We start from the raw sequence: 18,417 nt of genomic DNA, 5'->3' as shown, positions 1-18,417 counted from the left end.
TCATTCTTTCTTTTTGAAGCTTGTAAAACAAATGGGGGGAAAGAACACGAAGCTGCGCCCCTCCAGCGCTGGTGAGTCGAAAGCCCTCAACTGTGGTTAAACATTAAGGATACCTCCCCATGTAAACTTCCGTTGTTGTGTTAAGTGGAGGGAGTCTGAGCAGGTGTTGCTTTCTTGTGTGTGGTTGTCGTCTTGGCGCAGGTGTAAGAAGGTTCTTCCACTCAAGGCTCCTGTGTCCCCATGTCTTTGTGGTTAACTTTCTTCCAAAATATTTCCAGGGAGAGGGAGAGGCTGCTCTCAGTGCTCCCAACAGCCCTTCTCTCTTTCCACCTTTTGAATGATCCTCCCCATTGTGCATTGTGCACAGGCTCCATGGGCCTTGCTTCATCTTCCCTTGAGAGGGGATCATTGGAAACTTGCTTTGCAAGTGAAAAGAGTGACACTCGGATTGTCTGCGTTTGCAGGGGGTGAGGGTGGAGGAGGACAGTTCTTCCCTGACAGAGGCAGAGATAGTGGATGGCAACTGAGATGAACTAGCAGCCTTTCGTATCCACTGATTCAATCGTCCACAGCTAACCACAGCAGTGTTGGGTTGCTGTGAATTTTCTGACCTCTGTATGGCCATGTTCCAGAAGCATTCACTCCTGACGTTTCACCCACATCTATGGCAGCAGGCATCCTCAGAGGTTGTGAGGTTTGTTGGAAACTAGGCAATTGGGGTTTCTATACCCTGTTTCCCCAAAAATAAGACATCCCCAGAAAATAAGACCTAGTAGAGGTTTTGCTGAATCGCTAAATATAAGGCCTCCCCCGAAAGTAAGACCTAGCAAAGTTTTTGTTTGGAAGCTTTCCTGCTGAACAGAACACCAGAGCATGCAGGATCGGTAAATGTATGTACCATAGAGTGTTGTACATGGAAATAATGGTAGTAACAAGACATTCTTGATAAGATTCACAGTTTGTTTGGTTATGCTGATTTGTGATGACAAGTACTGTACAATATATAATAAATGTTCATTTTTTTGTTCAACAATTAATGTGAATTCTTCTTCATGGAAAAATAAGACATCCCCTGAAAATAAGACCTAGTGCATCTTTGGGACCAAAAATTAATATAAGACACTCTCTTATTTTCGGGAAAACATAGTATCTGTGGAAGATCCAGGGTGGGAGAAAGAACTATTGTCTGTTGGAGGCAAGTGTGAATGTTTCACTTAATCACCTTGATTAGCATTGAATAGCCTTGCAGCTTCAAGGCCTGGCTGATTCTTGCCTGGGGAATCCTTTGTTGGGAGATGTAAGCTGGCCCTGATTGTTTCCTGTCTGGAATTCCCCTGTCTTCTGAGTGTTCTTCTTTATATACTGTCCTGCTTTTAGAGATTTTTTAAAAATTAATAGCCAGATTTTGTTCATTTTATTGTTTCCTTCTTTCTGTTGAACTTGTCCACATGCTTGTGGATTTCAATGGCTTCTCTATGTAGTCTGACATGATGGTTGTTAGAGTAATCCAGCATTTCTGTGTTCTCAGATAATATGTTGTGTCCAGGTTGGTTCATCAAGTGCTCTGCTATGACTGACTTCTCTGATTGAGTTAGTCTGCTGTGCCTTTCATGTTCCTTGATTCGTGTTTGGGCAATGCTACATTTGGTGGAACATGAAAGGCACTGCAGACTAACTCAACCAGAGAAGTCAGCCATAGCAGGGCACCTGATGAACCAACCTGGACACAGCATATTATTTGAGAACACAGAAATGCTGGACCACTCTAACAACCACCATGTCAGACTACACATAGAAGTCATTGAAACCCACAAGTTGTGTCTAATTGCAACATTCACACTTGTCTCAAACAGACAAGAGTTCTTTCATCCAGCCTGGACTTTCCACAGCTATATAAACCCCACTTGCCTAATTTCCAACAGACCTCACAACCTCTGAAGATGCTTGCCATAGATGTGGGTGAAATGTCAGAGAGGATGCTTCTGGGAAATGGTCATACAGCCTGGAAAACTCACAGCAACCCAGAAAAGAGTGACACTCTGTCTGAGTTTGCAGGGGGTGAGGTTGGAAGAAGACAGTTCTTTTCTGACATATGCATAGATAGGAGATGGGAATTGAGATGAACAATCGGCCCTTAGTATCCACGGGTTCCATCGTCCACAGCTAACAAAAACAACAACAATATTATTATTTATTACTTGCCACTCCTTGTTGCTGAAGGTAAGGCACAACACAAGAGAAGTACGTACAAAATAATAGTAAAACATTCAATAAAAAGGCACCTATTAAAACATATTTCTGTGAAATACACATGTTAAAATTCACGGAACATGAATTAAAACAGAACAGACATAGAATGTGAATTTCAAATTCATCTTAAAAACTAAACTGGGTCGTGGAAACGTGGAAATATTCCACAATAAGTTCCATATGGCTAACCTTGATTTTGCCATTTTGTGTAAATTAAGGGACATAATTTTATTTTTCCGGGATTCCATGAATTTTGGGATCCAAAAGGGTCCAAGGACCAACCCCCAGTGCATGCCAAGGGCCCTCTATATAAAAGCAAATCAATTTGGTAGAAATGGGAAGGATGACTTATAATAGAGAAACATATAGTTTTCTGGAAAGCAACATAGCTTTATCCTTTGGGCAGGAAATGGGTCTTTCAGCCATGGTTGGTGTTTCCATTTTATTGATTGTGTAATTGAACCCCTCCTGTTTTTTTAGCTGTACTGAAGATAAGGGCTTTTCACATTCTACCACATTTTAGTCAGCCAGAAGTTAATAACTTTGATCTCTCCAGTTGTTGGGCTGCAAATCCCATCATCTTCCACACTGGGAGAGTCTGCGTGGATTTGCAGTCTGACAGCATCTGGAAGGCTGGTGTTTTGCAATCCCTTGTTAGGCAAATCAGTGAGTGACTAGGTTTTTTTTTCCGTCTGGGAAATAAATGCTAGCTAAAGGTGAAAAAGTAAGACTTGCATGTCTTAAGCACCAAAGCAGGGATTAGTATAAATATTAAGTTGCCTCAGGGATGAGTTAGCCTTTCAGCATGTAAATAGCATTTAAAAATAGTATAAACATTGCAAGATGGAGACAGTCTTTCTGAATACAATGAGGGATGTGGACCTGGGTAAAGAAATTGAAGCTCTGCACAAACAAGGGAGATGTTTTCTGATTGGAAAAGGCAACATGGAGTTGGGGTTTCAGTTTGTTCTGGATGTGGACTACTGGAGATGGTCTTGGTCCAGCATTGCTCCTGTAAGGTGAGGTGACTGCTGGGATTGCGGTTCCTTTGCACAGTTAATGTGTAGCTATGTACTTTTCTGTATAAGCTTTTTTTGGCCATAGGGTTTTATGTTTTAATTTCTTCTCAATACTATTGCTCTGTTGTGTGCCTTCAAGTCATTTCCCATTTATGACAACCCTAAAGTGAACCTATCATGGGCTTTTCCGAGGCTTAGAGTGTGTGACTTGCCCAGCGTCGCCCAGTGAGTTTTCATAGCTGAGCAGAATTTAAGACCTGTTCCTCATAGTTGTAATGCAATACTCAAATCTCTCTGGGTCCTAAGGGCTGCCATTGGTAAGTGTTTGCACCAGCTCTAGCTTTCAGTCAGACTTTATGGTCTGTTGCAGGCTTTTGGGGCCACATAGCAGCAACCTTGTACTAAGTACACTGATTTCTAGTTTTCAGAGGCATAGGCCCTTTCTACACTGCCATGTAATCCAGATTGCCACAGAAGATAATCCACACTATCTGATTTGAACTGGATTATATGAGTCTACACTGCCATATAATCCAGTTCAAAGCAGGTAATCTGGACTTTATGTGACCGTTTAGAAGGGGCCATAGTTGTATTAGTCTGGAATATCCGTATGTAGTATCTTTGAGACTGAGGGCCCTTCCACACAGCCCTGTATCCCAGAATATCAAGGCAGAAAATCCCACATTATCTAATTGTGGACTCAGATAACCTAATTCAAACCAGATACTGTGGGATTTTTCTGCCATGATATTCTAGGATATAGGGCTGTGTGGAAGGGCCCTAAAGCCTCTCCTACACTTCCATATAAACCAGATTATCAAATCAGATAATCCACATTATCTTCTTTGAATTAGATGGTAGGAGTCTACACCGCCATATAATGCAGTTCAGTGCAGACTTTTTTTTCTGTGTCAGGGGTGACTTGAGAAACTGCAAGTAGCTTCTGATGTGAGAGAATTGGCTGTCTGGAAGGACATTGCCCAGGGGATGCCCGGATGTTTGATATTTTACCATCCTTGTGGGAGGCTTTTCTCATATCCCCGCATGGGGAGCTGGAGCTGATGGAAGGAGCTCACCTATCCTCCCAGATTCGAACCTCTGATAGTCCCGCCGGCACAAGGGTTTAACCCATTGCCTCACCAGAGGCTCCTTCAAAACAGATAATCTGAATTTTATATGGCAGTGTAGACGGGGCCACTGCTTCATGCCCCACTATTGCCAAGAGGTTAGACTTGTGAAAACTAAGGGAGGACTTGTGATTGTGATTGCCTCCTCTGAAGGGGACTCAGCCAGGCTTTGTGTTTCTGGCAGGCAGTCCAAACTCCCAATTTATTTATTTATTTATTTATTTATTCATGACATTTCTGTCCCGCCTTTCTCCACCCTGGAGGGGACTCAAAGCGGCTTAACATATGGGCAGCTTTTTTACCAATTTTACTCAGACCTATGGATTTTAATACTGTTTTAGAGTTTCTGAGGAAGATTTGTTTCTGATTCATTTTTTATATTGTGGTGCAAATGGGAATTCCTTTAGAGTGAGACTCTTTAAATAAATGAAAAGCACTAACAGGCCCAGTTCAAATGTAAGTGTTTGATTGACTGAACCTTATCTACCTAAAGCCTTGGACTGCAGCCCATGAAACTCAGTAAAATTCAGGAAATTATAGCTGTCTTCTTTTGGCACTTGAGAAAATGTTCACTTAAGGCCTATTTGAGTCCACCTATTGTCTTCAGAAAAATAAATATTATAAAAATGGTAACAGGAAAGATGAAATAATTGGACAAAACATAATTTCTGTCAAATTATTCTCCTTTCTCCCTGTATGTTTGGAAAAAATAAAAATCTCTATTTAATTTCTATCCAGGCTCTGCAAGACTACTGTTAATTACTCAATTGGAACTCTTCTTCCACATGGACTACAGGGTTAAAGTAAATGTTTAACAAGAATAAATATGAGCAATATTTGTTTTGGTTTTTTATTTTGTGGCAGGGAAAATGAATTAATATCCCCTTGTCATGTCAAAAGGGACTTCTGGTGGCACAGTGGATTAAACCGCTGAGTGGCTGAACTTGCTGATCAAAAGGTCGGCGGTTTGAATCTAGGGAACGGGGTGATCTCTCACGGTTAGCCCAGCTCCTGCCAGCCTAGCAGTTCAAAAACATGCAAATGTCAGTAGATACCACTTCTGCGGGAAGGTAACGGCGCTCCATGCAGTCATGCCGGCCACATGACCATGGGGGTGTCTACGAACAATGCTGGCTCTTCAGCTTAGAAATGGAGATGAGCACCAACCCCCAGAGTTGGACACTTGGACTTAATGTCAAGGAGAAACCTTTACCTTTTTCTGTCATGTCAAAATTAAGTCATAAAAGAGGTGACAGGGAAAGCAGGTACAGTAGAGTCTCGGTTATCCAACATAAATGGGCCGGCAGAATGTTGGATAAGCAAAAATGTTGGATAATGAGGGATTAGGGAAAAGCCTATTAAATGTCAAATTACATTATGATTTTACAAATTATGCACCAAAACATCATGCTTTACAACAAGTCTGCCACTTGTTTGGGAGCATGGCTGCACTTGTGTTGCTGTTGGGCGTGTTGGCCCGCTGAGCATTGCTGCCTAGAGAAACAGCTGTGGATCCAGGCAGGAGGCAGACTGTGTTGGGTAATACAGAACGTTGGATGAGCGAAGGTTGGATAAGGTTGGACTCTACTGTATTTATAAATTTTAAAATTCAAATATTCTTTATAGGAAACAGACTTTTTAAAAAGGACACATGAAATCTTAGAAAATGAACAATATAAAAATAGCTTTTTAACAGCTTAAACCTTTAAGTAGCATGCAGACAGCATCTCAACAATACAATGACTTTTGGTTTGTAAATGCCTGATGAAGCAAACTTTTTAAAATTCATCAACCATTAATACTAAATAAAGTTGACCTGCCAAATTTTTCTGGGAGCAGGGTTCTTTGTCAGTGATGCCAGTGCTGAAAATGCCTTTGATTACCTGCAGAGTGGAGTTTGTTTTATGGTTGAAATGGATGGAAATGGGATTTGCTGCATATTAAAATGTCTTGTGTTTCAGTCAAAATTCAAAGCAATGTTTTTGATAGTTACAGCTGTCTTGGGTTTTAGTTTGTATCAGTAGGTAAAGGTTTTCCCATGACATTAAGCCTAGTCATGTCTGACTCTGGGGGTGGTGCTCATCTCCATTTCTAAGCCAAAGTGCCGGCATTGTCAGTAGACACCTCCAAGGTCATGTGGCCGGCATGACTGCATGGAGCGTCATTACCTTCCTGCGAGAGCAGTACCTATTGATGAACTCACATTTGCAAGTTTTCAAACTGTTAGGTTGGCAGAAGCTAGGGCTAACAGCGGGAGCTTACCCCACTCCCCAGATTCAAACTGCCGAACTTTCCTTCAGCAAGTTCAGCAGTTCAGCATTTTAATCCGCTGTGCCACCTGGGGGTTTCATTTGTCTCAGTAGAAATGTGAAAATCTCCCAGGTTTCCGTTTCTCAGAACTTCTCCTCCTGTCTTGAAGTTGATATAGTGAAAATCACAAAGGATTGGAAATGGGAAGTATGAGAATCTAGTTGCTGTTGATAACAGTGATCTATTGAGTCAATAGCACTTCTATAGATAATGGCTTATTTAACCATTGACTCACCAGATCTCACTCCAGAAGCGACTCAAGTTGCTCCTGACACGAAAAAAAAAAACCAGATCGGCTCCAATTGGCAATCTTGTGGGTCTGTTCAGAAATTAGCATAATGTAATTCAGTGTCATTAATTCCCACTGATTGATTAAATGAAATATAGAAGAAGATGGGACATTTTATTATAAAGAATAGGCTATTGATGACAGTTAATTAGCTAGGAATCAATTTTGACCATGGTCCAAGAACTAGCACTAAATTTGGGCCTGTAGAATACCTATCTTCCTTCCTTCCTTCCTTCCTTCCTTCCTTCCTTCCTTCCTTCCTTCCTTCCTTCCTTCCTTCCAAGTCCAAAATAATCACCAACTTAGTCTTCATCTTAAAACATTGTTGGAAAAGATGTGCTAATTAGCCAGCAGGTTTATGCAAAAATCTGCATTTCTCCCGTTTTTGATGCTGTCCTTAAAGTGGCTTTTAGTTTGGAACACGTGATCTGTCTCTGTGGAAAACCTAGGAATAGTAGCTGGCCCAAATGAGCTGTCACAGTGTCTTCGTTGTTCAATGACTTCTTTTTCCTTTTATCTTTCAGGAGTCAGAGTCAGATATTTTCATGTCTAATTATTGGAGGCTCATCCTATGTAAGGAAACCAGCATTTGCAACTGTTTTTCAAAAGAAAATCAAAGTAACGATGGGAAAGACGACACAGACCACTGCATTGTGGTATCTGATATCATCCGGCTTGTGCAAGATAAACAGAAGGCTATGGCATCACACCAAGGTATCATAAAATTCTGATTGCTTCATCTCAAGGCCAGAGCACTTTGAGCAGCATTTTACAATATACAGTAGAGTCTCACTTATCCAAGCCTCGCTTATCCAAGCCTCTGGATAATCCAAGCCATTTTTGTAGTCAATGTTTTCAATATATCGTGATATTTTGGTGCTAAATTCGTAAATACAGTAATTACAACGTAACATTACTGCGTATTGAACTACTTTTTCTGTCAAATTTGTTGTCTAACATGAAGTTTTGGTGCTTAATTTGTAAAATCATAACCTAATTTGATGTTTAATAGGCTTTTCCTTAATTCCTCCTTATTATCCAAGATATTCGCTTATCCAAGCTTCTGCCGGCCCATTTAGCTTCGATAAGTGAGACTCTACTGTAACACTTTTCTCTGCAAGATTAAGACTACAATTCTATGAACACTTGCTTGAGAGTAAGTTCAGTTGATCACAGTGGGCCTTCATTCTTCTAAATAAATAGCAAACATGAAATTAATTATTAAAATCATTCAAAAAGGAAGCTGTATTTAAGCTTTTTAGAGCATGTGACTTGAATACATGAGGAAGGGAAATTCTAACTCTTTGTCCCTGCATCATTGGTTTGTTTTATAAAAACGGCATGTTTGAAGACAAATGTCTCTTCTACTTATGAAGGTTCTTTATATCAGAGTGAATACTGGCAAATCTGTGTTCTTACTTATGTGCAGACCATCCGTGGGTACTGTTCAGATATGCCACTTTTGCACAACCAAAGCAATGACAGCAGGGGCAAGGTTAGTGCATTCCCCTTTTTGTCTCTTTAAGTAACAGTCTTCAGACACCTAAATAAGGCTAGTGAGCAGGTTGAGTGTCAAACAAATAATTCAAATGATTATTGCTGTTACTGCTGGGACTTAGTTGTGATTTGTCATCTTGTTGCAAGACTCTGCAGACATTAACCTCTAATGCAAAACTAAGAATCTAAATAGTATTTTGTTTAGTTTTGACCACAATTTCTGCAATTGTGCTAAATAAATAAATAAGGGGCCCCCAGTGGCACAGCGGGTTAAAATACTATGCTGCAGAACTTGCTGATCAGAAAGTCGGTGTTTGAAATCCGCAGACAGGGTGAGCTCCTGTTGTTAGCCCCAGCTTCTGCCAACCTAGCAGTTGGAAAACATGCAAATGTGAGTAGATCAATAGGTACCGCTTTGGCGGGAAGGTAATGGCGCTTCATGCAGTCATGCTTCTTTTGTTCTTGTGTGGTTGTACTATTCCGTGCAATCCAAATGGACGAAATGGTACAAAACCACGAAAGAAACAGATGAAACGGGATTCGGGCCCTACTCTAGTGGACACAAAGACTTGCTTTCAAGAGCATTTGGAAAGCCACAGGATTCACTGAGTTCATGATGTGGAAAATAGTGAGTGGAAAACCAAACTCCACTTTAAGAGGGGGTATAGACTTTCTCGAGCCTCCGGCGGCTCAGTGTGTTAAAGCGCTGAGCTGCTGAACTTGCAGACTAAAAGGTCCCAGGTTCAAATCCGGGGAGCGGAGTGAGTGCCCGCTGTTAAGCTCCAGCTTCTGCCAACCTAGCAGTTCAAAAACATGCAAATGTGAGTAGATCAATAGGTACTACTCCGGCGGGAAGGTAGCGTTCCATGCAGTCATGCTGGCCACATGACCTTGGAGGTGTCTACAGACAATGCCGGCTCTTCGGCTTAGAAATGGAGATGAGCACCAACCCCTAGAGTCAGACACGACTGGACTTAACGTCAGGGGAAACCTTTACCTTTACCTATAGACTTTCTCTTAGCATCCACAAGGTGATTGTACTCTCTTTTGGCCAAGTCTAATTGCTCACTTAAATGCATCTGTATAGTTTATAACTCCTGAAGCAATTACTCTGCTGTAGACATCAAATGCTGGGAGACACAGTTGGGAACATGTGACTCATTCATTTCAATGAGGCTGAGACTAATAGTTTAAATTGGCAAGACTTACTTTCTGAGTAGATATGCATTTTTGGGTAAACTAGGCTTTTATTTCTCTGACACTGGAACAGGGATGATGTTGGTGTCTTGTTGAGTTTGTTGTTGAGGTGTTACACTGATGGAACTTGAGTTGTGCCCAGTTATATTTTCTTCATATTTTCATAAGAAGGCATACAATACCACCTTGCGCTAGCAGTTTTCAGTAATGGTCAGCACATGAGCATAACTCTGCCACCCATGAAGAGAATGGGCAGTGATTCTTTGTACAGTTCACCTGGAAGGCCCTTGCTGCTGGTCATCTGGCTGCTCTGTATATGTAAAATGGCAGAGCTTACATGCTACTGGCATAAAACAAGATCTTGGCACATTTTTTCAAATGTTTTAAATGTGAAATATTTTAAATGATTCTGATAGGGCATTGGGCAATAGGCAACACCTTCTCTGCATTTATGTCTTGTATCTGGTGTTGATTGTGCATAAAATGCAATCAGTCTGTGTAGTTTCTTTCATTCCAGTGAAAGATCATTTTACCCTTTATCTCCCTATAGAGCTACACTTTCTTTTTTTCTTCCTATAAAGCTGTAAAACTTATGATCTGACTTAACATTTACGTAGGCATCTTTTCATTGGTCTTTACACATACATGAATTTCCTTTCAATTGATGTTTGCGAAAATAGACTGAATATAAAGTGCTCTTGTATGTATGAGCTTTTGAGCATTGCATGGGTTGATATGCTTTAAGTGTTTCTATTTCACATGTTTGCACCTTCAGTTGTGTCCTGCTGTAATTCACAAATACACAGTCATTGACTCAGAGTGTAGTTACACGTTGTTTCCTTGAACTTGGCTATGGTTGGCTGTCTTTGTTTTGATAACCCACTTTCCTAAGAATGCAGTACTAGTAGTCACAACTCTATAAAACGCTTACTTTGCCTGTTTGGCTTGAAACTGGTGGTTGTATGCAGAACTAAAATGGCATAAACAAAAAAGGGAACATATAAAAATAATGTTGCTAGGAAACTCAGTCCCTTCCCTCCTACAATGTTGACCTTGTTGCCTCCCACACCTCTCTTTTCCTGTGCCTCTTATTCACAGGGAGATGTCAGGGAAGGTGTGAGATGTTTGGGACAGAAAATTGCAAAGACAGGATAGAGGTAGTGTTGAGAAACGTGTGATGCTCTGCCAATAATCTTTCAAATTGCACTTATATGATTTCTGTCATCTGTGTTTTCTCATTTTAGTGCCTACAACCAGCACATCCATTTCCTTTTTCTGCTGAATATGAGATCAGCTTAGTGATGAAAATCATGTTTTGTGATAACGAGTCTTTAGTTCTACAGATAAACATTTCTATCTTTTTTCTTATGTCTCATTGTTTCCAGTTTCTTAAGAATGGCAATTTGCAGTCATTCAGACAGCAATCAGTATTATTGACCTATGATTTGGAGGAAAATAATAGAGTTTTTCCCCCCAAATTGTATATCACTAAGCTCTACTTGTGGGCACAAAGGATTTCCTGGCTTATTCAACATTATAAGATATAATAATAATAATAATAATAATAATAATAATAATAATACTTTATTTATATACCAGGGCGGTTTACAGTCATAAAAGCAAACACAAACATTACATAACAACATAATACACATTATTAAACAAAGTAAAATAATACAATTATAACAATAAATCACACTTACATGACCAGATCAAGGGGACGGGAACCATAAAACCAATATATTAAAATGTATCATTTTAGGCTAGGGAACTCTTGTGCAATATATTCAGGCCCAGAAATCAGCAGTAGTCCAATGTAATTACTCAAAAACCTGCCAACACCACCAGGTCTTCAGTTCCTTATGGAAATTGGATAATGTAGGGGATTGCCTGATCTCTTTTGGCAATGCATTCCAGAGCCGGAGGGCCACTGCCGAGAAGGCTCGTTCCCTCTTCCCCACCAGCCGCACTTGAGATAGTGGTGGGAGCGCGAGAAGAGCCTCCCCGGGTGATCTCAAGGTCCGCACTGGCTCATAGGAGGAGATGCGATCACGAAGATAGGTAGGGCCCGAGCCGTATACCATTTTTTATTCTGTTGCTAGCGTCCTCCTTGTTATGAGACAATGTGAATTTGGCATTGGTGCAAAAATAGTCATTCTTACAATGAAAAGAATTCCATAAGAGAGTTGTTGAAATATTTGGAAACAATTTGACCAGGCAACTTAAGAGTACCTTATATATGTATGCAAATATGCAAATAAAAATATATAGCGGCTAATTGGTTCCAAGTGCATTAATCTTGGTGGTAAAAACTTTTGAATTTGCACTGTGAATTTTGAACATCTTTATTAACGACTTAGACGAAGGGTTAGAAGGCACGATCATCAAGTTTGCAGATGACACCAAACTCGGAGGGATAGCTAACACTCCAGAAGACAGGAGCAGAATTCAAAACGATCTTGACAGACTAGAGAGATGGGCCGAAACTAACAAAATGAAGTTCAACAGGGACAAATGCAAGATACTTCACTTCGGCAGAAAAAATGGAAATCAAAGATACAGAATGGGGGACGCCTGGCTTGACAGCAGTGTGTGCGAAAAAGATCTTGGAGTCCTCGTGGACAACAAGTTAAACATGAGCCTACAATGTGATGCGGCAGCTAAAAAAGCCAATGGGATTTTGGCCTGCATCAATAGGGGAATAACGTATAGATCCAGGGAAGTCATGCTCCCCCTCTATTCTGCCTTGGTCAGACCACACCTGGAATACTGTGTCCAGTTTTGGGCACCGCAGATGAAGGGAGATGCTGACAAGCTGGAAAGTGTCCAGAGGAGGGCGACTAAAATGATTAAGGGTCTGGAGAACAAGCCCTATGAGGAGAGGCTTAAAGAGCTGGGCATGTTTAGCCTGCAGAAGAGAAGGCTGAGAGGAGACATGATAGCCATGTACAAATATGTGAGGGGAAGTCATAGGGAGGAGGGAGCAAGCTTATTTTCTGCTGCCCTGCAGACTAGGACACGGAACAATGGCTTCAAACTACAGGAAAGGAGATTCCACCTGAACATCAGGAAGAACTTCCTCACTGTGAGGGCTGTTCAGCAGTGGAACTCTCTCCCCCGGAATGTGGTGGAGGCTCCTTCTTTGGAAGCTTTTAAGCAGAGGCTGGATGGCCATCTGTCGGGGGTGCTTTGAATGCGATTTCCTGCTTCTTAGCGGGGGGTTGGACTAGATGGCCCTTGAGGTCTCTTCCAACTCTACTATTCTATGATTCTATGATTCTAATCAGTGGTGAAAGTCTATGTTAGTGGAGGGAAGATCATCACAAAATTCTTAAACATATTTGTTCATATTAAACAGTAAGGTTACTTTATTAAAATAAAATATTTTAGGAAGTTGCAGGAGGAAATGGCATTTTCAGATATTTGGAGTGTATATAAAGAGAGCCAGTGTGCTGCAGTAGTTTTGGCATTGGACTACAACTCTGGTAATCAGGGTTTGAAACACTGTTTGGCCATGGAAACCTATTGGGTGACGTTGGGCAAGTCATTCCTCTCTCTCCTACAAAAGCACCCATGATAGGATCTCTGTAAGCTTGCCGTAAGTTGGAAACAGTTTGAAGATCATTCAACAACAACAACAAAGAATATTTGTTAAATCTGTCTTGTTTGGTCATTACAATGTTTTAGGAAGTTGTGGTTCTTGTATCTGCAGATACAGTAGAGTCTCGCTTATCCAACCTCCGCTTATCCAATGTTCTAGATTATCCAACGCAGTCTGCCTTTTAGTAGTCAATGTTTTTGTAGTCAATGTTTTCAATACATTGCAATGTTTTGGTGCTTAATTCATAAATACAGTAATTACTACATAATGTTACTGTGTATTGACCTTTTTTCTGTCGATTTGTTGTAAAACATGATGTTTTGGTGCTTAATTTGTAAAATCATAATGTAATTTGACATTTAATAGGCTTTTCCATAATCCTTCCTTATTATCCAACATTTTCGCTTATCCAATGTTCTGCCAGCCCATTTATGTTGGTCCTTCCAAAGTTACAGGGGGAAGGGGTATGCTTGTAACTCAGATGTAAAGCATTTAAAAAACTGATACCTAGATTTGAAATGGAAATAAGTGTTAAAAACTGAAGGAACACGAAAATTCAACTTATTGGTGTGGCGTTTACACTGTAAATTTTGATACACTGCTGCTATCTTCACACATTTTAGATATCTTGAGCCTTTATTTTTACATTTTGCAGATTGAGGGTGATTAAACAAGCCCGGTGAAACATATTAAGCTATATATTCTTGTTTCACAGTATTTAACATCTATCAAAGCTTTCTTTAGCTGTACACTAGTAGAAATTATAATGCTGTGCTACATTCTAGCAGGTTCCCTTTAATTAGCTTGGAAGAGATTCATCTGAGATCATTACCAAGATAATAGTAATTTTAATAACATAGGCATCCAGAACAAAAAGGAAGTAACACACTGAGGCAGAAAGTGTATTAAGCACTATATACTTTACAAAATCCACTTAATGCAGGCTCAGCTCATCAATCCCATATGCTTCTACTGAACATCATACTACATATGCCAAGCATGTAAGTGTGGGCTCATGATTTATAGTAATGCCTCTAAAATCTGTTACTCAAGATGTGGCTTTTCTTTCTTAACAGGTTTAAATGGGAGGCAGTTTGGATCAAAAATTTTCAGTGCTTAAGATGACTTCTTTCAGAAACATCTCTAAATTTCACAATTGAATGATTTACTTAAAGAAATGGAAGGATTTTGCTGCAATATTTTCTGATCCTTTTTATTGAATATTTAAGCCAGGATGGTTTGTGTAATAAATATGAAATGAGCTACTCAAAGGCTAAAAAATTATTACCTATGTTTCTGCTGCCAGGTAATATCAAGAGAAAATGGCTCTCTTTGAACTGACAGTAATCCCCCTGAGCAAATTTACTGTACTTGATACCACCTTGGAATGAACCTTAGTTGTATTTACTAAGTGTTAGATTACATAATTATGCCTCAAGGGAGAATGATTTTAAAAGATGAGTTACACATCCACTCTCTGCATTTATATATACGAGTGTGAGATAATGTAGGAAGTAGAAAGTAGCCTTCAAGTATAGAAATCTTGAATTAGGAAAACCTAAAGAAATCACCTTTTCTTAATCAGATAGGTGTTGACCGAGATTTCAAAAGCAAAAAGAGATCCTAGAAGTCTTCTAGCCCAGTTGCCAGCTCAGTGGATCATCTGCAAACGTGATGCCACTACCTCACCTTTGACAGATGGCCGCCCAGCGTCTCTTTAAATACCTCCAGCAAAGGATAGGCCATCACCTTCCAAGGCAATCTGTTCTAAGAGCTCTCTTACTGTTAGGACATTTCTCCTAATAATTAGCTGAAACCAATATTCTTGTAATTTCTATTCATTGGTGGCTGCCCGATGGAGTTAAGAGAGAATAAGTCAGTCCCATCATGTCTTAAGGAGTCTTCTATTACAGGGGTTCCCAATCTTTTTTGACCTGGAACCCTTCAGAGGACAGTTTTCCCCCTGCAGAACCCTACCTCTTTCCTTGATTTTCCTACAGAATCCTAACTCTGTCCATAAGCATTGTGAATCCACAAAGGTCTTCCTTCTTTCATCTGGTCCTATTGACTGGGTGTTTTGTATAATGTAGAAAGTTTGGAAATAAAGAGAAAGCATTTTAAATATAAATATAAATATTGAATATAACAATAAACATTTATTTTGGTACCAGAAAATATTGGATTCACACCTAAAATTGTTTTGCTTCATTTTTGTACTTAAAATAGTTTTGAAATTGAGCTTTATGTTTGGGAACTGAATACGTAAATCGAGGGCAGCATCCGACTTACTCCTAAATTTGTTTTTGGAGTACGCATAAGCTGAAAAGCCTGATTCACATCAATAATAATAATAATAATAACAACAACAACAACAACAACAACTTTATTCTTATATCCCACCCCTTCTCCCCGAAGGGACTCAGGCTGGCTTACATAGGGACGAAGCCCAGTAAAACAGAATTAAAATATAATACCATAAAATACATTGCATTACAACACATTAAAAAGAAAAAAATGTGTAAAACATCAATAAAACATAAAACATCAACAACCAGCAACCAGTAGCCGAGCACAGTGGGCATGTTCAGAGCTGAGAGGGCCAGACAAGGGCTTGTGCAATACACTGCAAGGGTGGGGCTGGTAGTAAAGTGCAAGAGCCAGATATTTGGTTAGGGCTAGAAGGGCCAAGTCAGTTGTTGAACTGATTAATCGGAGGCATATTGGAACAACCAAGTTTTCAGGTCTTTACGGAAGGTAGACAGAAGCGGCGCTAATCGAATATCTCTGGGGAGGGAGTTCCAGAGCCAGGGAACCACCACCGAAAAGGCCCTTCCTCGTTCCCACCAACCGTGCTTGTGATGGAGGTGGGAGCGAAAGAAGGGCCTCCCCAGCATATCTTAAAGCTTGTGCAGGTTCATAGGGGAAGATGCGATCGTGAAGATAGGCTGGACCCGAACCATTTAGAGCTTTGTAGGTGATCACCTGAACCTTGAATTGAGACTGGAAACTTATCGGCAGCCAGTGGAATCGTTTTAATAATTCGCTCCAGTTAGCAATCTGGATGGAGCCCTGGGGGCACAGTGTGTTAAAGCGATGAGCTGCTGAAATTGCAGACCGAAAGGTTGCAGGTTCGAATGCGGGTAGCGGAGTGAGTGCCCACTGTTAGCTCTAGCTTCGGCCAGCCTAGCAGTTCGAAAACATGCAAATGTGAGAAGATCAGTAGGTACCACTTCGGCGGGAAGGTAACGGCACTCCATTAAGTCATGCCAGCCACATGACCTTGGAGGTGTCTATGGACAATGCCAGCTCTTTGGCTTAGAAATGGAGATGGACACGACTGGACTTAACATCAGAGGAAACCTTTACCTTTTTAGTAATCTGGCCGATGACCATGAACATGTTCAGGTGAACATGAAGCATTATTTTTAAAGCAGAGGCACATTGAATATCATAAGATCTTCATACTCTGCTATAGATTTTTTAAAAAGTTTTTTTGAACTCCTATAGTGCTTTTGTGGAACCCTAGGGTTCCTCAGAACCCAGCTTGGGAACCACTGCTCTAGTATGTCATTATGTCTCCCTTTAACGTTTTCTCCTTCAGGCACAGTATATTCTTTCAACTATTGCTCATTTCTACAGTACTTAGGACAGCTAGTTACATTTTTTGGCTTTTAAAAATATTTTAGTTAGATAGTTTTCAGTACAATAAAATAAGAAAAAATATGCAAACAAAAAGAAAGAAAAAGAAGAAGAAAGTAATTGAAAGAAAAAAGCAAAGAGCAGAAAGAAATTTACATTTGATTTTTGACTTTTCTAATGATAGCTATACAACTTACTATATTACAAAAACTTCTCCAACTATAATTACAATTCATATACCTCTTTAACTTTACCAAACCTATTCATTATCAAAACCTACACTTAACATAGTATTCTCTTTTATCTACAAAAACACAATCAAGGATTCCCAGACTTTTGAAATGAAGCTACTGACTTCCCTCTAATCTCTGCTGATAATTTGCCCATTGTTGCTAGATTAGTCAGTTTCAACAGCCAGTGTACATTCGTTGGAATGACATCCCTTTTCCATTTGTATGTATTGAGCAGTAGTTCTCAACCTATGGGTCCCCAGATGTTTTGGCCTTCAACTCTCAGAAATGTTAACAGCTGGTAAACTGGGTGGGATTTATGGGAATTGTAGGCCAAAACACCTGGGGGACCCATAGGTTGAGATCTACTGGATAGACTAATCTTGCTGCAGAAGTTAGTTACATTTTTCACCAGCTCGTAGAATCCACAAACTAGTATAGGCAGTGGCCATCCTGGCTGAGGGTTTTAGGGAGCTGTAGTCCAAAAAAAAAAAAAAAAAAGAGCAGCATTTCCCAGCTATGTTAGTTTCATCTTGGTAGGAAGTTTCGAGTGGGGTATGTTGGGGTTCTTTCCCAGGACTGGAACACTTCAATATTCTTTATCAATGATTCAGATAATGGAGTGGAAGGAATCCGTATCATGTTTGCAGATGACACAAAGCTGAATGTCACTAACATATTAGGTAGGTAGGTAGGTAGGTAAAGGTTGACATTAAGATCAGTCGTGTCTGACTCTGGGGGTTGGTGCTCATCTCCATTTCTAAGCCAAAGAGCCGACGTCGTCCGTAGACACCTTCAAGGTCATGTGGCCGGCATGACTGCATGGAGCGCACATTTGCATGTTTTCAAACTGCTAGTTTGGCAAAAGCTGGACTAACAGCGGGCTCTCACTCTGCTCCTCGGATTTTGAACTTGCGACCTTTTGGTCTGCAAGTTCAATAGCCCAGCGCTTTAACACTGGGGGGCCCTCGCTAGCATATTGGAAGATAAGAATTCAAAAAAACTTGACAAACTAGAAAACTGGTCTGGAATTAATAAAATGAATTTCAACACAAATACAAAATATACATAGCTATAGGATGGGAGGTACTTGGCTCAGCAATATTACATGTTAAAAAGACATTGGAATTATTGTTTACCATAAATTGCAAAGGAAATATTGAGGGGACTGAGCATGTTCACTTTGGTCAAGCTGCTTCATGATCACTCTTTACATGCTTCAAACTTTTAAGCCAAGACCCAGTTCATGGTCTCTCAG

General features: G+C 40.2%; 1 protein-coding gene across 3 annotated transcripts in view; it reads left to right on the top strand.

The window, feature by feature from the left end:
- mcf2l (MCF.2 cell line derived transforming sequence like) overlaps positions 1–18,417 on the top strand; it is a 149,648-nt gene that overhangs the window by 626 nt on the left and 130,605 nt on the right. For 2 of the 3 annotated variants that reach the window (XM_008107009.3, XM_062977287.1), the window contains exon 2: positions 7,520–7,709. In XM_008107009.3, coding sequence (XP_008105216.1) covers positions 7,541–7,709 — 169 coding nt within the window. In that variant the 5' untranslated portion in view covers positions 7,520–7,540. Of the gene's footprint in view, positions 1–53; positions 72–7,519; positions 7,710–18,417 lie in introns of those variants that run through there. The other variant, XM_008107010.3, reaches the window with a different exon arrangement.

Source organism: Anolis carolinensis, chromosome 3, assembly GCF_035594765.1.
Source record: "Anolis carolinensis isolate JA03-04 chromosome 3, rAnoCar3.1.pri, whole genome shotgun sequence".
Lineage (NCBI taxonomy): Eukaryota > Metazoa > Chordata > Lepidosauria > Squamata > Dactyloidae > Anolis > Anolis carolinensis.
The sequence above is the reverse complement of the archived record's forward strand: the minus strand, read 5'-3'. Positions and strand labels throughout refer to the sequence as shown.